This window comes from Mauremys reevesii, linkage group 4 (genome assembly GCF_016161935.1).
Source record: "Mauremys reevesii isolate NIE-2019 linkage group 4, ASM1616193v1, whole genome shotgun sequence".
NCBI classification, from domain to species: domain Eukaryota; kingdom Metazoa; phylum Chordata; order Testudines; family Geoemydidae; genus Mauremys; species Mauremys reevesii.
Window position 1 is genome coordinate 40309197 of NC_052626.1, and position 24817 is coordinate 40334013.

At 42.6% G+C, this 24817-nt stretch overlaps 1 protein-coding gene across 1 annotated transcript in view; it reads left to right on the forward strand.

The window, feature by feature from the left end:
* The window catches only part of SPTLC2 (serine palmitoyltransferase long chain base subunit 2), a 114089-nt gene that overhangs the window by 26209 nt on the left and 63063 nt on the right, over positions 1-24817 (forward strand). The window contains exons 3-9 of the mRNA XM_039536279.1: positions 8821-8975; positions 11183-11331; positions 11696-11820; positions 17952-18045; positions 20255-20360; positions 21295-21514; positions 23290-23416. Of these exons, the coding sequence (XP_039392213.1) occupies positions 8821-8975; positions 11183-11331; positions 11696-11820; positions 17952-18045; positions 20255-20360; positions 21295-21514; positions 23290-23416 (976 nt within the window). The remainder of the gene's footprint in view (positions 1-8820; positions 8976-11182; positions 11332-11695; positions 11821-17951; positions 18046-20254; positions 20361-21294; positions 21515-23289; positions 23417-24817) is intronic.

The window sequence follows — 24817 nt, forward strand, 5'->3', positions numbered from 1 at the left end:
AAGATTGAACAAACTTGTACTGGAAATCATGGCTTTACTTCAAAGTGGCTGTGTATAGGGTATTTCCTACTTCATTGTAGTTTATAGGGGCATGGTCTAGAATTAGGTCCAAAATGTAATAGTTTTGAAAAAATAAACTAGTACTAATAGAAATAACTTTTCACCTGGAAAAAAATCAGTGTAATCCCCAAAGAAAATATGTCCTCTTTGCCACCTAACATTTCAGCTTTGTGGAAGTGCACAGAACCAGAAAGTGAAAGTGACTAGATTAATTTGGCTTTTCAAACATGTTTTTTAGTTTGACAGTATCCTTTGGCTTGCCTGCAGTATCCTTGGACTTATTGCAGGGGGAATTAATAACATTCCAGATAAGCCTGATATCCTCTCACTGCTGCTTATATACAGCTCACAAAAGGAGGAAGTGAGACAGATTGTGCTTGTACTGATTCCTAGAAAAATTGTTTTTAGCTTCCTTTAAAATATATCCAACTGACATTTCCCTGGTAACTGCTGTTATGAAACACATCCTCTGAGGACAATTAGCAGCTTGTTCTAGGGCATTTAAACTACTGAGAATCTATTTCCCTATGTTAAGTTCTCCTCACACCTTCTATGGGCCATCTTAATTATCACTTCAAAAAGTTTTTTCCTCCTGTTAACGATAGCTCATCTCAATTGATTAGACTCTGCCTGTTGGTATGCATACTTCCACCTTTTCATGTTCTCTGTATGTATAAATATCCCCTGTCTGTGTGTTCCATTCTATGCATCCGAAGAAGTGAGCTGTAGCTCACGAAAGCTCATGCTTAAATAAATTTGTTAATCTTTAAGGTGCCACAAGTACTCCTGTTTTTTTTGAGAATTTTTGTTAGCCCTTATCAGCTTGAAGGAAGCCTGTCCATGCCTAACATGCAGTAAGCACATACCTTTGGAGCTTACAGCAAACCTTCCCAGTAACTGTGTAAGTTAAATCTGGAAAACCCATATTGCACTTGATAGGTAGGATTGAATGTTACTCCCATTTAAAAGTGATCTGTATGTGACTGACTACTCTATCCTTGGGAATGGGAAGACCTATGGTGGTGGCTGGTGCAAAGCTAAACAGGTAAATGGTATTAATTTCATTTAAGCTCCGAGGGAAGGGTGATGATAGAAACCAGCTGCAGAGTATGCACTGCAGGGTTGGTCTGTCCTTCCCTGAGCTAATAGGTTTACCCTGGGGGAGCTGTATTGGAGATGGAGTTCTCCTAGAGGTGAGGGAAGTGGCAATGTTTGTTGTTAGTTGGGAGACTCCATTTTGAGTCAGATTGACAGTGCTCACTTGTGTAGACAAGCCCTTTGTCTAACCTAAACAAGAGATTTTTCCAGTTTTTCTGTCTAGTTAAATTACTATGGATATACCAGTGCAACCTCCCCAGGTGGAGACATTTATTCCAGAAGAGTGGCTTTTTTGGCTTAGCTTAAACTATTTTCACAGCAACATAAGCTAATGTGGAAAAAGGCACTCTGATATTGAAATAGGTAATAATTGGAGATATACCAATCTCTTAGAGCTGGAAGGGACCTCGAAAGGTCATTGAGTCCAGCCCCCTGCCTTCACTAGCAGGACCAATTTTTGCCCCAGATTCCTAAGTGGCCCCCTCAAGGATTGAACTCACAACCCTGGGTTTAGCAGGCCAATGCTCAAACCACTGAGCTATCCCTCCCCCAAATATAAATAAATAAATAAATAAATTCCTCTCCTCTCCCAGGAAGTTATGCTGGTATAACAGTTTAAAATCATACACTACTTTGTACTGGTATAATTTTTCCCATGTAAATCAGACCAAGGGTTTGTTCTGACTCTGGGTTTTTTACTTTGGGAGCTATATTCTTATGAAGTTGCTATGGGAATTTGTAAAAGCAACAAAGAATCCTGTGGCACCTTATAGACTAACAGACGTTTTGCAGCATGAGCTTTCGTGGGTGAATACCCACTTCTTCGGATGCAAGGGAGTTTGGTAAGTTAAGTAACTTCCGTTCCTATGGAACTAAAAACTAAAATTAAAATTCTCCTATGTTTTTAATGTTCCTGTGTGTCTTTCTGCTTCTCTGCCCTTCACAACATCTGAGGGCATGTCTTTATAATTGGAAAAAATCTCTTGTGTAAACAAGTCCTGAGTTTATGGCCCTCAATTCACATGCATTAGACTCTAAGGCACCTAGAGAAAATGACACTTGTGCCCTTTTACAGCTTTATGATGATACATAAAGACCTGAAATTCTCTGAAAAGTTGTTTGGGTTTTTGTACAGTAGAGATTCATGTCTTAGCTACACAATCTTTCAGGGAAGACTATGTGGCAGACTTGTCGGTTCAAATCACGACATTAAATACAAAGCAAGCAGAAGCTAATTAGTTTAGGAGGAAAGTGACTCTTACTCAGACTGTTTAAAATTGTGCTTTTATTAATATTTAACTCAACCCCAGACAGTTGGGAAGAAATGTCCCAATGTTAAAGACCCAGCACCCCTGCCCTTTCATTTAAAGTCTGACAGCTTCCAGTTTACTTTTCTGGGTCCTCCCAAGGTGATCTCCAGCAAAAACAGAGAGGACACAACTTGATATTCTTAAAGCTCAAAAAAAAAACTCCAAACAAACCGAGAGAACAGTTTTTTTTCTAAAAAAGTGTTCTCTCGTTCAGATATTCCTTATATAATATAAAAAGCAAGAAGATCCCACAAACAGCTTTTTTTTCTTCTGCTGTTTACCTTTAGGGAGCAGCTGTTGCTTTAATCATTCAGGCAAAGAACAAAAAGCTGTAATAGATGCAGTAAATTTTGTGTGGATAGACATGTCCATATAGCATACAGCATATATACATAGTGCACCAGGTGTGCTCAACTCCTGAATGTGTACATAAATCCTAAACTGGGTGTGTGTGCCCTAGAAGTGCTGTAGTGCTTTACAGTAGAGCGGTGTCACTGGGCCAGAGTTTATAATCTAAGGCCCTGATCCTACAAAGGGGTTGGCAAGTGCAGCATGTTGCTCCTTATTTAAGAATTATGAGACTACAGCTTTGGGGCGATGTTTTAGGAGGATAGGACTCTGTGCACTTGGGAGGCTATTGCACATGATTAGAGGCTTACAAAGTTTTCTGGCTGAATAGAACTAAGTTATGCTAAGCCTCCTTGACAAGATGAGTTTCTTGAAAAAGGGCTGGGCACGCAGATGCATAGAGATCAATGCCAGGCTATCGTTAAGGTTTAATTGTCACTATGAATTATGTGGTCAGATTTAAAATACTGTGGTGGAAGAAGCAATGGCTGAATCTGAGCTCATGGAAATCCTTGTTTCTTCTGTCACAGTTCAGGGCAACTGGGCCTGCATTCCCTCTCTGTGGTCTACAAGGGCACCAACTCTTGCGCTTCTGGATTCGAAGCCATTGGTTTTCTTGGGTGGAGACCTGCCTCTCTTTCCCTTCTGACTAGGTATTTACATGTAAACCAGTTCCCCGTCTTCTCTGCTTTAATCCCAGCAAAAGACAATCCACTTAAGGAGACATGCTTTGCTTCTCTCCTCTAAGACAAGTACACTGTCCGTAATTGACACAGTTATAAGCTGCCACACCCTTCATTCTAAGCAAACATATTTCATTCTTAAGGTCAAAGCAATACACAGGAAATAATTTTAAAATAATAAAAACCTCCATGCATGCTAATAAGCTTACCAGAGATCACTCCAGCTGCAAAATGGGCTCTGGAAGAGGCACCCTTCAGACTCTACCAGGGCCTTTACTGTGGTTTTGAGTTGATCACACCCTTTGCTCTGGACAAGAAAAACCCATGACTCTGAGTCACTCATTTATCCAGTCTACCTTTTTGAAGAGACCTTGTATAGGTAATCTGCCAGACAATGGATCTCTTCTCGAAGTGCAGCTTCAAAAGGATGGATTTGAAGTAGTGCTGTCAAGCAATTTAAAAACAATAAGAATACCATTTTTTAAAATTTGTGGATGTTTTCTACATTTTCAAATATAGTGACTTAAATTACAATGCAGAATGCAAAGTGTACAGTGCTCACTTTGTTTATTTTTTATTACAAATATTTGCACTGTAAAAAACAAAAGAAATTGCATTTTTCAATTTAACTCCTAGAAGTACTGTAATGCAATCTGTATATCATGAAAATTGAACTTAGAAATATAGAATTATGTAAAAAAACTGTTCAAAAATAACAGTGTAAAACTTTAGAGCCTGCAAACCCACTCAGTCCTACTTCTTGTTCAGCCGATAGTTCAGACAAATGAGTTTGTTTACATTTGCAGGAGATAATGCTGCCCGCTTCTTGTTCACAGCGTTACCTGAAAGTGGGAGCTGGTGTTCTCATGGCACTGTTGTAGCTGGTGTCGCAAAATATTTACTTGCCAGATGCACTAAAAATTCATATGTTCCTTCATGCTTCAACCTCCATTCCAGGGGACATGCGTCCATGCTGATGACGGATTCTGCTCGATAACAATCCAAAGCAGTACAGACTGACGTATGTTCATTTTCATTATCCGAGTCAGATGCCACCTGCAGAAGGTTGATTTTTCTCTTTTGGGGTTTGGGTTCTGTAGTTTCCGCATCAGTGTTTTGCTCTTTTAAGACTTCTGAAAGCATGCTCCACACCTTGTCCCTCTCAGATTTTTGAAGGCATTTCAGATTCTTAAACCTTGGATCGAGTGCTGTAGCTATCTTTAGAAATCTCACATTGCTATCTTTAGAAATCTCACATTGGTATCTTCTTTGTGTTTTGTCAAATTTGCCGTGAAAGTGTTCTTAAAATGAACAACCTGCTGGGTCATCTGAGATGGCTATAACATGAAATATGTGGCAGAATGTGGGTAAAACAGAGACAGGGACATACAATTCTCTCCCAAGGAGTTCAGTCACAGATTTCATTAATGCATTATTTTTTTAATGAGCGCTGTCAGCATGGAAGCATGAAGGGGCATATGAATGTTTAGCATATCTGGCATGTAAATACCTGGCAATGCTGGCTACAAAAGTGCCATGCAAATGCCTGTTCTCACTTTCTGGTCACTTTGTAAATAAGAGGAGCGTAGCATTATCTCCTGTAAATGTAAACAAACCTATTTCTCTTAGTGATTGGCTGAACAAGAAGTAGGACTGAGTGGACTTGTAGGCTCTGAAGTTGTACATTGTTTTGTTCATGAGTGCAGTTATGTAACAAAAAAAATCTACATTTGTAAGTTGCATTTTCACGACAAAGATTGCACTACAGTAGTATGTGGTGAATTGTAAAATACTATTTCTTTTGTTTATCATTTTTACAGTGCTAATATTTGTAATCTATACACTTTGATTTCAGTTACAACACAGAATACAATATATATGAAAATGTTTTTCTAAATCCAAAATATATAATAAATTTCAATTGGTATTCTATTGTTTAACAGTGCGATTTAAAACTGCAATTAAGCATGATAACTTTTTTTGAGTTAATCACAAGTTAACTGATTTAATTGACAGACCTAATTTGAAGTAGGTCATTTGCATTCTCTACACTCCCAAGTATTTCCTAGGAAATCCACTCCACACGTATTGTCCCCAAAAGTCCTTTGAAGTTCCTAAACAGCAGTGGGCAAACTTTTTGGCCCAAGGTCCACATCTGGGTATGGAAATTGTATGGCGGGCCATGAATGCTCACAAAGTGGGGTGCAGGAGGGGGTGAGGGTTCTGGCTGGGGGTGCAGGCTCTGGCGTGGGACCAGAAATGAGGAGTTGAGGGTGTGGGAAGGGGTCTCCAGGCAAGGGGTTGCGGTGCAGGGTGGGTGAGGGCTCTAACTAGAGGTGCGGGCTCTGGCGTGTGGATGGGGATGAGGGGGTTGGGGTGTAGGAGGGTGTTCTAGGCTGGAACTGAGGGGGTCGGCGTGTGGGAGGGGCCTCTGGGCTGGGGTAGGGGATTGGGATATGGAGGGGTGAAGGCTCTGGCTGGGGGTGCAGGGTCTGGGATGGGGCTGGGGGTGAAGGGTTTTGGGTGCAGGAGGGGGCTCTGGGCTGAGATCGAGGGTTTTAGAGGGCGGGAGGGGGATCAGGGCTGGGGCAGGGGGTTGGGGGTGGGAGGAGCTCTGTTGCAGACTCCAGGTAGCGCTTACCTTCAGCAGCTTCCGGAAGCAGCGGCCTGTCCCCCCTCTGGCTCCTACCTGGAGGCGCGGCCAGGTGGCTCTGCATGCTGCCCCATCCGTAGGCGCCACCCCTGCAGCTCCAGTTGGCCACAGTTCCCGGTCAGTGGGAGCCACAGGAGTGGTACTTGGGGCAGGAGCAGTGTGTGGAGTCCCCTGGCTGCCCCTGCGCTTAGGAGCTGGGGCGGGACATGCCACTGCTTCTGGGAGCTGTGCGGAGCCATGGCATGCATGGAGCTCCCTGGCTGGAGTGTGGGAGTGGGGCAAGCCCGAGATCCCTATCCCCAGCAGGAGCTTGAGGGCCGGATTAAATCAGCTTGCAGGCTGGATGTGGCCCCAGGGCTGTAGTTTGCCCACCCCCATCCTAAATGTCTTCCTCCTAAAGAAGCTCTATAGATAGTACCTAAACTACTCCCAAAATACTTAAACTTAATTCAGGAAGGTTTAACTTTATTCCATAAGGTTTGTCCAGGATATTGTTATCTGTCAAACTCACTTCACCTTGAAGTTCTAAAAACTTTAATTCTCCTTAGGTAGGAAAGGTCACATCTGAGATACTCAGTCTACCTGGGAGGTCCATTCTGTGGCTAGATTTGGTTTACCCTTATGTAATTTAAATTACCTGTAGATGAATAAATAGTTTGGGTTTTTTTGCTGCTCTGCTGTATAAAGGTGACTCAGAAGGGCTTTTAGAAAACAATGCTACTTGCTCTCTTTTAGAAATATGAGGACCATTGAATCTTGTGACACTTTGGGTTTCCCTCAGATCTGCAGGGCATTCAGTCACTGCCTGGCCTGTAATCCTGGATGCTTTTGTGCTGTGAGCATGCTGCTAATGTCAGGGCTCTGAGCCACAGCCGTACAACACTTGTCTTTTTACTCTTTTTGTTTGTGGTTTTTCTTGGGGATCCAGAGCAGTGGATGAGATCCAGTGCTAACTACAGGAGAGAGATGGTTAAATCATTAACAAAAATGTTTTTCTCCCAGATGTGTAACATGAGTTGGAGTTATTTGGTCTGTCAGTACCTAATTAAAAGCTTTGAAAGAAGTCTGAATAAATATTACTTTCCTCTCAGTCGAGATTTACTTCCATGGTACAGTAGAACCTCAGAGTTATGAACACCTCGGGAATGGAGGTTGTTTGTAATTCTGAAATGTTCGGAACTCTGAACTAAACATTATGGTGGTTCTTTCAAAAGTTTACAACTGAACATTGACTTAACACATCTTTGAAAATTTACTATGCAGAAGAAGAATGCTGCTTTTAACGTATTAATTTAAATGAAACAAGCACAGAAACAGTTACCTTACCTTGTGGAAACTTTTTTCTTAAACTTTCCCTATATTTTTTAGTAGTTTACATTTAACATGTACTATACTGTATTTGCTTTTTTTGTTTCTGCTGCTGCCTCATTGCATACTTCCAGTACCAAATGAGGTGTGTGGTTGAGTGGTCAGTTTGTAACTCTGGTGCTTGTAACTCTGAGGCTCTACTTATATTTAATGTCAAAACATTAATTCTTAACTCATTCATAAGAGCTCCACAACAAAACAGGCCAGACGAGTCCTGAATTTCTAATATGAAAAACAGCTTGCATGGATTTTCTTCCTGTCTGTCTTCCTCTATCATAAACTCCAGCTTTTTGCCCTGTGTAGGTCACTTTTAATGAAAGGTGCTTTTCTTGCACCAGTACATCAGGTGAATAGTGTATTCTCCACAGTCTCACTGCTTTTCTGATGTCTAACTTCCTTTTAATTGAACAGTAAATAAAGAAATTTCATTATCCTTTCAAGCTTTCGAAGTGGGCTAAGGGAGTACGTTACCCTGTGCTCAGAGGTGTCAGTGTTGTCAGTCAGCTTGAAGTTCTTCCGTGTTATCCATTCAAGACATACGTTTTGGTTTTCCTGAGAGATACTTTGGAAGGGAAGCTGGAGTTCAGGAAACATTTGTGCAAACAAACTTTGTGGGATATAAGTGATAATGCAAACTATAGAGGAATGTTTGTCAGAATGCAACTTTATAGTTGGGATTCTGAACACAAGTTTGGGAAATTTTAGAAGTTAATTTCCACATTAATTCTAATGCTGCTGTATTAATTGCATTAAAGTGTGTTGTTTTTCTGAAAATGAACTGTAAAAAGGGTACTTTCATACGTAAGATTTCCTTGCTCTCAGTTGCAGCTGAACACACACTGAACAGGAACTGCTGCACTGGGAGAGGAGGAGGTGGGAAAGTAGGCCCCAGCTGGGGCCACCCCTTCTCCATCTCCTCTCTACAGTGCAATGTAAACAACTGAGGAAACTTTACTCATCTCCTGGGATTGAAATATGATCTAGTAAATAAGGGCACTGTCCTAGGAATTGGGAGGTTTAGGTTCTGTTTCCGGTTCTGCTGCTATGTGGAGTTGGGCAAGTGGCTTTCCCTGTGCCTTAGCTTCCCAGCAGTGATATATATGTAAGGAGTGACACCTCAGTGAAGTTCTTTAAAATCAGTGGCTGAAAAGTGTTCAGTGTCATCATATATTGCATTTTTCTTGAGTGCACTTTAAAGTGCATCCCAAACTGATGGAGAAAACTGGCTCTCCTTGTACCACAACAGACTAGACATATGATCTTTTCTCTTGCTTGAATGCCCTTAATGTATCTTTTGCAGGACTTTGTCCCATTGTATCAGGACTTTGAAAACTTCTACACAAGGAACCTCTACATGCGCATCCGAGACAGCTGGAACAGACCAATCTGCAGTGTGCCTGGGGCCAAAGTGGACATAATGGAGACACTTTCCCATGACTACAACTGGACATTTATGTGAGTTAAAGTGTGAGGAAAGATTCCCAACAATTAGTCTTGAGTGGCTATGAATGCCTGAGGGCTGTGAAACTGTCTTTGAAGGAGCAGCAGGTCCTGCACAGACTAGTGGATAAGAAGGAAGGTCTTCTCAAGGATCAATAATTGGTTAAAACATAGGAAACAAAGGATAGGAATCAACTGAGTTTTCACAGTGGAGAAAGGTAAATTAGCAGTGTCCCCAAGGGGTCTGTACTGGGACCAGTGCTGTTCAAAATAGTTGTAAATGATCTGGAAAAATGGTAAGCAGTCTGGTGGCAGAACATACAAAATTACTCAGGATAGTAAAGTCCAAAGCAGACTGTGAAGAGTCAGTGTCTGTCTCTCTCAAAATGAGGTAGAGAGCATTGAAACTGAAATTGATTGATTATCCAAAACAAAGTTAATCTAAGTCCTTTTTTGGAAACACTGAATATTAGTAAATCTTTTATTCAGCCAAACAGTCTTTGGTGGGGAAGTAATGGGTGAGTTCTGTTGTTCAGTTCTGAATTGGGAATGAGTCACTTTCCTGCTTTAGACAAGACAAATATAGAAAGGATAGTAAAGATAGGGGGAAAACAGCTTTTGTTGATGTTCTCAGGATACAGAGAGGCTGGTGAAGTATGGATGGATGCTTTGGACTGACAGGTGGGCCATGACAGCTGTTCTGGACTCCAACTCACCATGGATATCATCTGGTTGGTCTGAGCAGGTCCCTCTCCTTCACTAGCCCTTCTCAGGCTGAACAGAGCTGGATGGCTGTCTCATTCCATTGTGCTGGTGCCATGCAATATGGTTGACTTCAGGATCACATGAAAAGCTGGGAGGGAGAGAGCAGGAGGAAGATATAAGGGACAGAAAGAAGCACATGAGGGAGGGGAATACAGCAGGATCTCACATTTATCAAGTTAGGGTCCTTGCTGGTTTAGCGATAATAGTCTCGTGCTACCACTGGAGTATCAAAGTCTAGTGTCACGGCACCAATCCTTCCACTACTCCTGCAGTGATGATAAAAATTTTTTTCTTCTTCCCCAAAGTCTTTAAGAACCCCAAAAAGGAGTGATGAGTGGAATACCCCATCTCCTTACTTTGTCCATTAATTAGACCAAACTTCCTACATGCCAATTTTGATTCACTGATTTCTGATCCCATGCTGTTTTTATTTAACCAGGCATGATCTTAACACATTCCTTGAATTATATCAGTAGGCCTCTTTATACTAATTCAGTCTTTGTTTTGCTTTTGTATCTTTTTCTCATCAACATTTGTTACAGGATATTGTGACATTCCATTAACTTTCACTCATTTCTCACAGCTGAGCACACAATTAGGGTAAATTTGTGGGCTCGATTATCACAACAGTACACTTCACGCAAACACCACATGATTGTCTAAGGCTGAATTTAGCAGGATTGCTCTGGGTCAAGACTGAAATAAACTGGCGGAGTTGTGGGGTGGAGACCAGAAGTGGAATAGCAAGGGTTGCTACAGATCAAATCTGAGGTACAGAGGTTGTATGTGTGAAACCTGTACAGCCCAACACACAGTGTAACTTATGATGCCTGTCCTTGACTTTCAAGAGTATTATAATCAATGCGACTTTTTTCCACTACAGTTTGTTCTTGCCTTGTATTACAACACACCAGTGCTGATTTCCAGATGCATTTCCTTTGTGTGCTGGGGGATATCCTGTTGGACGTAGTGCCAACCTAATTGGTCTAAATAATTCATTTTTAAAATGGAAAGAAAAGGCTTAAAATTTGGGGGTGGGAGTCTGGAGGGGAAGGAAGGACACAGCTAACAAATGATTCGAAAAACTGTCAACATTCTTTAAAAAATAAGGCATATTTCAAAGAACATCTACTAGTTCCTAGCCTTCATTTAAATTTTTTTAATTATATAAGCATAAAAAAGATGAGAAATCAGATATTTGTTAAAAATGGCTTAATACCTTTAATACATGTAACTTGAATTAGAGACCCTAGCAATGAAAGAGAATCCTTGTTCAGCTAATTATTTCAGTTTTGAAAATGAGGACCGTATCCACGTAAACTTTCTGGCCGCTGGCTGTTGGTCTCTCCTAGTTCCATGCATTTCCTAGCAGGCTGATGGTAGCTAGTGTATTCTTGTGTAGTTGGATCTTGGGTTTGTTTGTCGGTGTCTTAACATGTGATGTCATTGAAATACAGGTACACAGGGAGAGTGATAAAAGACGTTATTAACATGGGTTCCTACAACTATCTTGGATTTGCTCAGAACACTGGAATTTGCAAAGAAGCAGCAGCTAAAGTACTGACACAGTATGGAGCTGGGGTATGCAGCACTAGGCAGGAAATGGGTAAGTTTAGGTGGGGGGCAGGTGTTTTCAAAGTGTATACTTAAATCATAATCTGTTCATTAGTCTCTACAAAACACTGTATGGTTCTAGCTTTCGAACCTCAGATGAAGCAGTAAAGAAATAACTACAGAGTGAAGATAAATTCTGTTTCCTTTTCTGTTCTGGCATGCTTAGTTTACACAGTCACAACAGTCTTCATTGATATGTTGTCAGATTTTCCACTGACGACCCCCTTTCCCCCCCCCCCCCCTTCTGGATCATACCAAAAAAAAAATCTGGTTGTTGAAAAACCTCTTGTGGCACAGATTTGGCCCCAGATTCATCTGGTCTATTTTGGACTTCTCTTTTGCTATTTTACATGCAGGAAATCTGGACAAGCATGAGGAGCTGGAAAAACTAGTGGCCAAGTTCCTGGGTGTGGAGGCTGCAATGACGTATGGGATGGGGTTTTCAACCAACTCAATGAACATTCCTGCTTTAGTTGGCAAGGTATGGCTTCAGAGAGAATGGGTAACGGTGTCTGGCACGAAATTTCTGTTTATGGACTCTTTAGGGGTGGTTCACTCTTTTTTTTTTTTTTTTTTTTTCCCAAAGAAGTCACTGCAAATGTTCTTTGCAGAAACAGGTCCCGGTATGTCATCTATACTGTATCTCAACCCAAGGGTCTTTGGGGACACTGTGTTAGGACCTATAATGCTCCAGAATAGCTCTTGTGTTGGGAGAGAGCACAACCTTGTGGGACTTCTAGTTTCTGCAGGCCACACCTCAATATTAAAGATGGTGATTACTTCAGTAAACTGCCACAGACTGTTCTGACAGCTTGCTGGGAGATTGAATGCCCCTCCTAACTAGCATAAAATTGAGCCAAGTTGGGCATCCCAGTCATAAACTTGGAAACCTATAATCCCTCATAAAGACAGTAGTAACTAGGGCAAAAAAATTTCCTTTGTTGTAATAAACCCGTAAAAGAACAAACATTTTGTTCACCAAATAGTGCTGCATTAATGAATACAATGATCATCCAGGCCTGCAAAATAGGTCGTCTGCTGACAGCACAGAACTCAGCCTGAATCTCTTGCATCACTAAATGGTGTTTCCTAATCATAGGAGATTAAGGGATGGAGAAGACCTGTTAAACTCCATTTAATCCATCTGCTTCTGCTGGTATAGTACCAAGTATGTTCTATTGCTGTCTCCTGTTCAGATTTAAATATAATCTGATGGGACTTCTCCTTCCCTTGGGAGATGATTCTAGAGCCCTTCACATCTTTCTATCAGGATGTTTTCTTGGTACAATTTAAATCTTCCCATTTTTAATTTCATCCTGTTATTCCTAATTATTCCCCCTTGAACCCCTCTGAATTCCTCCTATGGTGTTTGAACCTTTCAAATTTCTGTTGCTTCATCTCATCTCTTGCCTTTTTCTGTGTAGTCCTTTTCTTTAAAACCTTCAGTGTTTGCCTCTGACACTACTTACAGTTTTCCCAAGCAGCAGAAGTGAAATTGACATGATTCTGGGTGGCTTCACTGAAGCTATTCAGAATCTTGTGGGCAGCAGTGAAACTGAAAGCTTTGCTCACTTTCACTATGTTGACACCTGGCAAACTCTGATCAGTATCCAGGGTTGCAGTAGCTGTCTGAAGATTGAAGAGGATCACTTTGTTTGTATTGTAAAGTTATTTCTACAACTAGAGAAACTGGTACTTATGTTAAATGATAGCTTAAATTTTCCAGATACTGCTGATTTAGCTGCTGCCATATCTTTTTATCCCTGTGTGTGAACATTTACCATGGTAAAGTCTTTAAAGTCCTAGGTTTCCTGTTTGTTTTTCTCAAGATGCCTTGTCTTTTTATTTAAGACAATCTGAAGTAATGAGTAAGATTTTGTGACAAATTATTAAATACTTCATAAAAATTCAGTTACTTACCATTTATATAGTTATTCTCATCCAAGGATCTTAATTGTTTTACATTTGTGCTTTGAGATGATTTCTAGGGGTGTGTGGTGATGAAGGGTCTTCAGAAGGTATTTCAACTCAATCCAGTAATAGAAATTAAAATTTACCAGATTTGGGATAGTCCACCAAAATTTGAAGTGTTCAGATTATTTTCTCCAGGCATTCTAGAACCCTGTTATATATCATTAATAACAATTAAGAATGGAATAGATGCTAGAAACAGTAGCAGGTTTGGGAGAAAAGTTCAAGAGCTGGTAGAGACTATGGGGAGGGAATGAAAATTCAAAAAAAGCTAGTGTCAGCTGCAAGGATAATTTCACTTGCTGACCAGAGAATGCATATCTCTTATGCAGCAATGGAAATTTAGATTTTCTTTTTAAACATTCTTTCTTAAGTTAGACATGTTGCATTGATTGCATCTGATAAAATTTGAAGATTAAAGTTAATAGGGTTAGTCTTTCGTTTGTCAATTGTATGCATAAGAGAAATTAGTAATTTTCACCTATTTTCATTCCTTTTAGTAATAAGCCTGCTTTCTTTTTAACTTTGCCTAATAACTATAAAGTCCCCATTCATCTTTTGTCCAAGATTAGATAATTCTGCTTTTTTGGACGTCCTTGTCGTTCCTCTACAAGTCTCACCTCACCCTCTGTTGTGTGTGGTTGCGTCCCATCTCCTCTTCTAAGACTCTGGAGCATGTTCCTGGTGAAGCAACTACTTCATGCTCTTTGCATTTTGTTTTGGAAAATACATAGTCTCTTTAGCTTTAATTATGTTTGTTCTTGGAGTTTACCAGCTGTTTTCCACACTGATAGATATTAATACTTCCTCCGATTACATCTTATGTAAAAGTATTAAGTGCTCAAAATCTAGCTTTCCTGAAATCTAATATCTTTGAAATGCCATGTTGTGTGAATCTCACAGCTTTTACTATGCGTCATTTAAGTAGACAGTGACAGCTTTTCCACAGGGTTTTTTCACTATTTCCTATCCCTCAGTGAAATGGTGTTGATACAGGTTTCTCTGCAAACTTCCTGGATCCTAAAGTTGTCTTCTGTGTGGTAGAGGCTCTTTTGTGTATACTTGATTCTGGTTGTCCATTACTGAACAGATACCTATCGTGAGTACAGTGTAACAAGTGAGTATTTATTTCATCAATATAGATCCAATATAGATTTATTTAATATACCCTCAGTATCTCTACAGAAGACCTCTCAGAGGTGGTGAGTGAGATTAACCAGCATTTCTGGATCTTCTGAAGGAACATAAATGCTAAAATGTCAAGGCCCAAGACTTTTTTCCTTTTTTTTTTTTCCCCCCCAGTCTGCAGATGATTATGTTTTAAAAAACCCAGTTAGGTGATACTCGGCTATTATGGTGATGAAGGGCATGTAAATATACTTAGATAGGAAGGACACATTGAGGGATGCTGGGTGACATGCGTTCGCACTGCAATAAAAAAACAAAAACAAACCCTGGCATGAAATCTGAGCCGGGTCAATTGAGTCAGGCTCACAGAGCTAAAAATGGCAGTGAAGATGTTTGGCCTTGGGCTGGACTCTGGTTCTGAGATCCTATGAGGTGGGAGGTTCTCAGAGCCCAGGGTCCAGCCCAAGCCCGAATATCTACACTCCTGTTTTTAGTCCTGCAGGCTGAGCCCAAGTCAGCTGATGCGCTGTGGGTGTTTTATTGAAGTATAGATGTACCCTAATAGATGATATTCTTGCCTCTTGTTGATTGTATCAAATTAAAAGTTGTAATATTTTCTGTCCCTTGCAGTAATAGGCCTGTTACAGGATATGCGCAATAATTAAGCATCATGGTTGTTGCTGTGTTCAGTAATTATTAAACACAAGAAGATAGCCTCTTTCCTTTGGAGATCCACTATCAAACTGTTCTGCTGTTCTGAACATTTCATAAGGTCTCCTCTGGCTGTCAAACATGTATTTATTTCTTCTTGGAGTGATTGCTCATGTGTATTCCACAATAGGAGTGCATGCTTGCTGCGTGCAGTGGTGCCGGAAGTTTTTCCCCTAGCAGTACCAGTAGGCGAGCACCCTAGTGACCCCTGGAGTGGCGCCTCCATGGTGCGGTATAAGGGGTGCTACGCGCTCTCCCTACCATCAGTTCCTTCTTGCTGCCAGTGAAGGTGCTTCAGAACTGCTCTGCTCCAGCTTTGCTGTAGCTTGTCCCCAAAACTGCTTGTTCATTCAGTGTATGGTACCTGTAGTTAGTTGTTTAGTTTAGCTAGAGCCCCTGGGCCGGGGCATGCCCCGTGCCCTGGGCTTTAAGTCATGTGACACTTGTAGGCGATCTATGCCAGTGAGTGATCTGCACAGACTGTTTATGCTTTTTGGGGGAAACCCATCTCAGCGATCGCTGCAAGATTTGCAAGTCATTTAAGCCTCGGACCAAGAGAGAAAGGGACATTAGGCTCCGGGCTATTCTGATGGAGTCGGCGCTGACCCCAGCTCCAGCGTGCCACTCTGAGTCTGCACCGGGCACCGCAGTGTCGGTGCATGGCGACCCTTCGGCACCATTGACTAGTCAGCACTGCTCCCCATCCACAGGGCACACCAAGGCGGCTAGGAAGAGGCCTTCTTTGCCCCGGCACCAGAGTAAACCTGGGACAGAGGCTAGACCCATGTTGGCAGTCCTCGATCCCCACCGGCCTCTAGGCCTCTGACTCAAGTTGAGTGGAGTAGCCCGGCCCATTCGGAGCAGGCCTCTCTGGCTGTCCAGATGCCCTCCACACCAGAGGCCCTGCAGGGGGCCCAGGATGATATGTCCATGCAGGTACCAGGAGCACCGCTGATGTCAGCCCCGCGCTCCAGAGCCAAGCTGCTGCTGGAATCTCCACAGTCACCCCCGGCTCGGTTCAGTCAAGTGAACGTTCCTGATGCGGTTCACGGCCCAGCGTCTGTTCAGGGTAAAGTCCACGTGGATCGCCCTTGATGCCCACCAGGCTGTCTGGTTGGGTTCTGTCTGATCGAGACTCTTGGCACTGCTCCGCCTCAAGGAGCGAACACCGATGGGACTGAGGCAGACAACACCAAAGGTCCTCATCGTGGAGGGGCTATCGCAGCCGGTCCCAGCACAAACATAGACTTTGTTCCCGTTTGTCCTCCCGCTCCAGGACCCCACCACAGCACTGTCTCCACAGCCCCGGGCGTCGATCGCTGTCGTCTCGCCATTGTGGGTCTGCCCGCCGGAGCCGATCACGGAGCAGCTGTTACTGACAGTACTAGTCCTCCACATCAGTGGTGGTCCTCCCCGAGAAACATGCTCCAATGGGTCTGTAGTCGGCTCAGGATCTGACCGTCCACATAAACATCAAGGAGCTCAGGGTGGTATGGCTGGCGTGCATGGCCTTCCACTCGCACCTGGAGGGCAGGGTGGTCAGGCTCTTCACAGACAACGGCCTCAATGTTCTACATCAACAGGTGAGGCGGGGCCCGATCCTCTGCCCTCTGCTGCAAAACTCTCAGGCCGTGGGACTTTTGTATAGCCCATGACATCTGCCTAGAGGCCTTCTGTCTGCCAGGCGCCCAGAACGTGTGGGCGGATTGCTTCAGCAGAGACTTCTCGTCTCAGCACGAGTGGCCTCTCCACCCAGAGGTGGTGCACAGACTTTTCCAAGTGTGGGGAACTCCCCACGTGGACCTGTTCGTGACTCGGCAGAACTGTTGCTGTCCCCCATTCTGCTCGGGGCGCGGGGGCTGGGATGGGGCACTGTCTCTGATGCCTTTCTCCTGTCCTGGTCAAGCCAGTTTCTCTATGCCTTTCCCCCATTTCTGCTGATTGGCAAGGTTCTGGAAAAGATAAATACGGACAAGGCCCGGGTCCTTTTGATTGCCCTGGCATGCCCCAGAAAGCTGCATAACTGTAATGCAGATAGGACATGGTCAGTTTTTCAACACTGGCAAAACATGATTGAGAACAGTTGTGTACTTTCTACAGTTTTCAGCACCAGGTTCTGGAGGAGACAAGCTCATTGCTGACAGTCGTTAGCAGCAGTCCGTCAAGTTCCTAGTAGACCGAGCCAAAGATAGGCTGGGGATGATGTGAAATCCATAAGGGTTGTGTGGTCAGAAATATGCAGACCTCCTGAGGGTGAGTCAGGCTGCATTGAAAACTTCCTGTTTTGTGTTACATTTCCTGTTCTCTGTTTTGTGTGAACACTGATTTTAACAAACTTCAGTTATAATTGCTTAATAGCAATACCTGTGCCTTCTTTTAATATAAGGCTGATCGCATGACTAGTAGGTGCTAGTTCAACGACATTAGGGAATCTTATCTTCTCCCTGAGATAATGGATTAAATTGGTTTTCAGACATACTCGGCTTTCACAAACTGACACTATGACCCGCTGTGTGTAGATGCCCTGTATAGCACACTGCACTTCCTAGTAAGGTATGGTTTTCACTTATTCCCCGCAGGATTCATATGATGAATCACTGATCTTGACTTGATGGCAGGATACTGGGATGTGCACACGTGCATTACTAGTGATAGTCAATGGCAGAGCTGTCTCATCTACTACAAACACAGCCGTTTGAAGAGTACTCTGACTAAAGGCAAATAAGAGTAGTCTTATCACACTGATCTGCTGTTAGCCTCAGTCTATTCAGCCTTTTTGCCTCATTTTTCCCCCTTGTGCAGGGCTGTCTGATACTGAGCGATGAGCTGAATCATGCATCACTAGTGCTTGGAGCAAGACTGTCAGGAGCAACTATTCGAATCTTCAAGCACAACAGTGAGTACCTGTTGGGGAGGCACTTCCTCTCAGACATGTCAAACACTCTTTTTTGAGAACCCTGCCTCTTGTTGCTGTAAATCTGAATTTCCAACTGGGAAACCCATTTCCAGGAATTGGAGGCTCTTAGGGGCTGCTAGCACCTTGGAGTTAAGTATTGCAAACCCTGGATTGGAAGCTCTATTCTCTGCAAATTGGCCGTTAAATACAGGTTTTTTTAAGGCTGTTGAGAGAGACACTTAAGGAAGAGATTTCTTAAACTGGGTGAGTGAATTTAGTTCTTTATGTAAATGTGGGTATCTGATTAATTAAATCTAGACATTGGAGGCAGGTGTCATGTAGGCTTTCTCTTCCCAGCTCTGCCAGTACTCCTCCGCTCCAATCAGTAGCACTTTATGGTGTTGCATTTCTGGGTCCCCTTATAGCTTTTCTTACGTAGAGTAGGGATGTAAAATATTAAACAGTTAACCAGTAAGCATTAGTCTTACCATTCACCCCCAGCCCTGGGGCCAACTGGAGTGGAGCCCCCGGGCCCTCTCCCTTTAATCGGTTAAACAATATAATTTTAATAGTTTAAACTATTAACTTATTTTTAAACAATATTTACATCCCTAATATAAAGCCAGTGCATGGCTGTCTGTCATATGCAGGGGAACTGCTGGTGTTCACACCTTTCAGTTTGTATCATGTATGGGTCAGCACACATACAGAATCTTATTACAATCCATGTCAGATACTAAAGTGGTGAAAGTCATGTAAGAACCTAGATAGATGATCTAGGTTGTCGTATGGTTTCTTAGGTCATTGCTTAGTTTCCTAGGTCAGGATCTAGGCTGCAATAAGGTTCCCTAACATAGTTCTGTAATCATTGTCCATCATATGGACAAAAAACATTAAAATTAAGTACCCCTACCCATGCCTGGCAACCATGCTTTGGCACAGTCTCCTGCACTCTGAAACCAGAAAGAAAAGGTTCTTTTGGCTCCTCCCACTGCCACTTTTCAATATCACACTCTTTTTCCTCTTTTTTTGTGATTGTCTATGCTTCCCGCCAGCCTCCCCATAATTTGTTTTCCATGCCTGGCTCTCTCCTCCGCCTCCCTGTCTTCATCCTATGTCACTTAAACTTCCATGTTGATCACTCCATCTGTAATGTCTTTCTTTCCTTTGGGCTCTTAGTCTGGACTGACTCCTCCATGATTTATTCACATTAGCCATTCCATTAACTGGATCTCCAAGTGCTACGTGGTGTGCTCTTCTCATCACTCAAATGCACTCTGGTCTTGTCATTCAACATCAATCTCTCTCTCGCTCCTCCCTGCATAATTAAATGTGCACTGTCATTCAATTCAGGCTACTGATGTCTTGGAGTATGCTGCTGCTCACAGCCCTCCACTTTATTGTTATGGTGTGGTATGAATTCTTCTCTCTCCTGTGCATTCGCCTTGCCTCTGGTCTCTGCTCCCCATGTGCAGTGTTTCTAGAGGGCAGAGGCCTGTAACTACCCCAACTTCCTTCACTCACTGTCCTTTGCTTATTTTACTCTGCTTTGTTCCTTGTGTATTAGCTTTCTCTTTCCACACCTCCAACCCCATCAGGTCTCATCAGATTTTCTTCCTTATTAACTCTTGTCTTTTCTCCACCCACCATCTCGTTCAGTTTATTTAAAGACAGAAATGACATTAGGGGAGAACTTGCTTCCTCATCTGTCTTCCTTTGCCCAATCCCCAGCTGTCTGCCTCAGGCCCATCATCCTTGAACTCATTCTCTCCTCTCTGGTGCCTTTGTTCCAACCACTAAGCCTGCTCTTGTTTTTCCCAAACATCAAATGCCTTCACTCATCTCCACCTGCCATTTACCAATCCATTTCTCTCTTCCCTTTTATTTCCAAGTCTGTCTCTTTCTGATCTCTGTACTGTTGTACTCTTAACCAGGGATGACCAGATCCTGGCCCATAGTGGAAATCATGTGTCAGTGCTATACCACACAGCCACAGTCACCTTTAACATGAGATGTGGCTTGCAGGAGATGTGGCCTCCAATGCAATGTGGCCAAACTTGGATCATGATAGAGTATAGATTCCACAGGTATTAGTCTCTGTGGGCCACTCTTCATATCAGAGGGTGGCTGTGACTTGTAGCTGTGACCTCATTTGTGTGCTCCTGCATTTAGTTATGTTGTGCTAATGCTTTTTTTCCCCCCTATGCAGACATGCAGAGCCTGGAGAAACTGCTCAGAGATGCCATTGTGCATGGGCAACCTCGCACCCGCAGGCCCTGGAAAAAAATCCTCATCCTGGTGGAGGGAATTTACAGGTACAAGTTATTCTCTACCTTGCCTACACTCTTCACAGGATTCAGCTGTCAGGGTTTGGGTTCCACTGCTGGACCAAGCTGTAGAGCTGATTAATATGAGCATGCCTCTTAGCTGTCGCTCTTGATAAGAGACCATTTGTTTTAGACCTAGATTGATCTGTAAGCTCCTCCCACGTGGCCTCCTGTAATAACAGCTGGTACTGATGGAAAGCTTCCCATCTCCTAAATACAGCACAAATTCTAACTAATCTAAACAAATTGTTTACATCAAACATGCTAAGCTCTGGAGCTGAGGTTTTAGACTGTGTTTATTACCCTCTAGTCCAGTTCCCTTCTCTGGTGATCTGTTATTGATCATGCTAATGGGAATAGATGGCAATATGTGAAGATCTCATGACTTCTCTGAGAGTGTTTGGGAGATATAAATGGGAGATCAGTTGCCCTTGCACCTAGTTCATGACTTAAGGATCAGGTGGTCTGGAGCTGCTGTTGGAAGGCATGGCTCAGCCTGATTGGTCTCATTTAGGAGACCAACAATGTCAAGTTAACTGGTGGCAGCATAGGACACTGAGGTTTGTGAGGCAGAGAAGCAGTATCTGTTTTAGATGGAAACACATTACAGAATGCATTGGATTGGTCTGTCATCCTTGCTGCAACTTAATCTGTTTAACTTGTGATGCTGACTTTCAGAATAAGGAAATTTGGACACAGAATGCAACAAATCTTGTTTTTAAACATAAACACTTGTACAAGAAATTTTTCCATAGAGGTGTTATGGTCTGTAGATAATGCTTCCACGATAATTACATAACTGCTAAAAGGAAGTAAAGATAAGGAGGGTAGGAAGCCAGTTTAGAATCTCCAAACAGAACCCCAGCTATCAAAACCCCTTAAAGCTGAATCTAACCTGATTTGATCTGTTTTTCTTCAACAGCATGGAGGGTTCCATAGTCCGCCTGCCTGAAGTGATTGCCCTCAAGAAGAAGTACAAGTCATACCTGTACCTGGACGAGGCTCACAGTATAGGTGCCCTGGGTCTCACTGGCCGGGGTGTGGTGGAGTATTTTGGACTTAACCCTGAGGATGTGGATGTTATGATGGGAACGTTCACCAAGAGTTTTGGAGCTGCTGGAGGGTACATTGGAGGCAAGAAGGTAAAGAAGTGGTGGGGAGACATGGTAGGAAGCAAGCTATTCATTTGGGCTTCTGAAGATTAAAAAGAGGAAACTACTAGTTGGGTAACAGATAGTTAGGGCCCTACCAGGTTCTGTACCAGGATACGTCCCTAGAGGCCTTGCTAATTTCAGAGTTAGCTTGTTTCTTGAGTTCACGTGGTACACTGGGAACTAAACATTGTGCAGTTCAGTTATGTGGAATTCTGTCCAATGTGGATGAGTTGAATCCAGGAAAAAGTTCCCCTAAGAACTCCTAATTCCCTTGAAGGAGTGATAAGTTAAAGCTGCTGAGACAGGGGGAGGAGAGGTTGTGCAATTCTTCTGCTAATAGCTACTCAGTGCTTTAAGGTAGGGATTTTTTTTAATTGCTACCTGTTAATGAAGCTAGCAGTGAGAACTCTGAAGGCAAGGGTTTCCTAGCTCCTAATTAAGCTCTATGGAGCAACACTGTATGCTATTTCATCTGCTCTCAGGCATCTTTTTTTCTTTCCGTAGTCCTTTCTCTCTTTGCTATATGCTCAATAGTCCTCCCGGGGGACGTCTAACACCTCTTGGGAAGCCCTGCTCTAGAGCAGTGGTTCTCAACCTTTTTTCATTTGTGGACCCCTTTGCAAATCTTAAACGTTATGTGCAGACTCCCAAGAGCCCTGTGTGGATACAAAATTTGTATCTGCATCCGATCCTCAAAATATTGGTCCATGTCTATAAAGCAGATATCCCCAGATTTGCAGGCCTGTAACCACAGGTTGAAAACCGCTGTTCTGTGGGAATGACAGCCTTTCGCAGACCCCCAGGCGTTCATAGACCTCAGGTTGAGAACCACTGCTCTAAAGCCCTCTGGTGCTTGGAGGGGACAAAAACAGCATCATGCTAATAGAACTTGAGTAATATATGTTGAGAGAAATTTCTGCCCCTGGTTACCGTTGTGCAGTCCCATAGCTTTTTTTCATAGCGGAGGCCAGAATTTGTCCCACCATATGCTGTGCTGTTTTACTGTAGTGGTTCTCATTTCTGGGGGTTGTGGAATAGTTTTATTATACAATGATTGATAAGTAACCGTTCCAGGGAGTGGTGCCCCTTATCTTCCACGTGGCTTGCTTCCATCTTGTGGCAAAAGCTATATTTGAGTGCAGAAGGGAGGAGTGGGTAATAGAAAGGGAGTGGCTCTCTGAAGTTCTTGCTAATACCTGCTGCCTTTATCTATAGTGCACTTAGCAGAAATCCCTTGTGACTTTTATATGCCTTGTTCAGTGACGTGCTTAGCAATGATTTGTATCGAACATGATACATAGCCATCTGCAGAGCCTACTCACCACCACACAGGAATGAGAGGATTGATTTGCATCTTCCCATGACAGAATGATTGCTCTCAAAACACAACCTGTGCACAGCTTGAGTAATTCCAGACATCTTGTTGGTCACAGAATTGGGTTTCGCATCGGCAGAATGAGTCTACATTTGAATTAGCAAGTTATTTATTTTATCAACCATCATCCTGCCTTGGGATACAAACTATAGTGCACAGGGATGTTTCACCCCTACTGCTAACACTTTAGTTGTAGTAGATGTTAGTTACAAATGGCGTAAGCAGCTTTTTACGAGCTTCCCAGCCTTTTCTAGGTGACTTGTGGAGTATGTGTGTGAAACGTGTGGTGCTGTGCCCATTTGTAGGGTGGTCATGGTGCACTGGAGCCTATTTCTTTAAGCTCTGCCTGAGGGTGGTATCTGAAGGCCTCCTGTGTTCATTTTGTCAGGAGCTGATTGACTACCTCCGTACGCATTCTCATAGTGCAGTGTATGCCACGTCACTGTCACCACCTGTTATGGAGCAAATCCTCATCTCCATGAAGTGCATTATGGGTGAAGATGGCACAACTTTTGGTAAGTTTTTTTCTATTTGGTAAATGCTTCCAATCCTGGAATGGGGGGTCTACGACTGCTGGAAACTGAACCTTTCTATAACAGTGGCACTGGTAACTGTGCTTGCTGCCAGACACATTAGCATGCATTTTTGTTAAACCTGATTCCTGAAGCGATAAGATAGTTACTCACTGATTAGAAAGTAGGGATGTTACAACTAATGCTGCTCTGCTAGTAATCTAGCAAAAGGTAGGACAGGTTAATCTTACCTAAAAGGCAAACTGATATTTTGTACAGTACTGAATTTTCTCTTCTATATTGATTTACCCCTCTCTCTCTCTCAAAAAAATGCAAACTTAAACACATCATATCTCCCTACTCTGAGTGATCTGCTAGGATCCTAGGATCACTCAGAGAAAGGTGTAGTGGTTGAGTTTTTCAGAGTAACTGGAAATACTTAGCAGCAAAACTACAGTATTTAGAATTTGTATCATTCCAAATTGAGACCTTGTTTTGAAACGAATTTGAGGCTTGGTCTAGCAGTTTTTTGTTTATAAGATAGCATGCTCATTGTGCATCAGCCTTTTTTAAAAGTTGATGGGTCTCACTATTTCATTCAGAATACATATCATTTGCAGTCCAAACACCTTTTTTTGAATTCTAAAACTAATACAAATATATTGGATTCATAGTGTTTTGAGCTTTTGGCCACAAGGTGGTAGTATGCACTGAAGAATTGTATTTGCTCTGTAACTGTGAGAGAAAAGATGGGTGAGATGATATCTTTAATGAACCAACTTCTGTTGGTGAAAGAGACAAGATGAGCTTGAAAGCTTGTCTTTCACCAACAGAAGTTAGTTCAATAAACGATATTACTGCACCTACCTTGTCTGTCTCAAATCCTGGGACCAACAAGGCCACAACGACACTGCAAACACATGTGACATTAAGGCCATCAGACTAATTGACTTGACAGAACTCCTGTGGTAAAAGAATGTTGAACACAACTCAAGGTAACTTTTTTTTTCTCCTTGTCTTAAATCGGGAATAATCTAACTTGTTTATACTATATTAAAGTAAAATTAATGCTATTGATTGTTGCTATGGTGGTAGCTCTGGAAGCAAAAGTAGCTAATCACCAAAGCAATGCTATCTGCGGTCACATCTGAGTGCTTTTAAGGGTACACGGCAAAGAAAAGCCTGCAGTTCAAAGTCTCTGAGGTCTGGGTCAATTGACTCATGTTACTGGGGCTTGAGCTGCAGGGCTAAAAATAGCAGAGTAGATGGTTCGGGTTTGGGCTGCAGCCCACGCTTTGAGTACTGGATCCTGCACTAGAATCCTTCTCTCTAGCTCTCCAAGAACAAGCATTACCACATGGTCAGTTATTGATGGATACAACTATGGCAAAGAGATGAGTCATG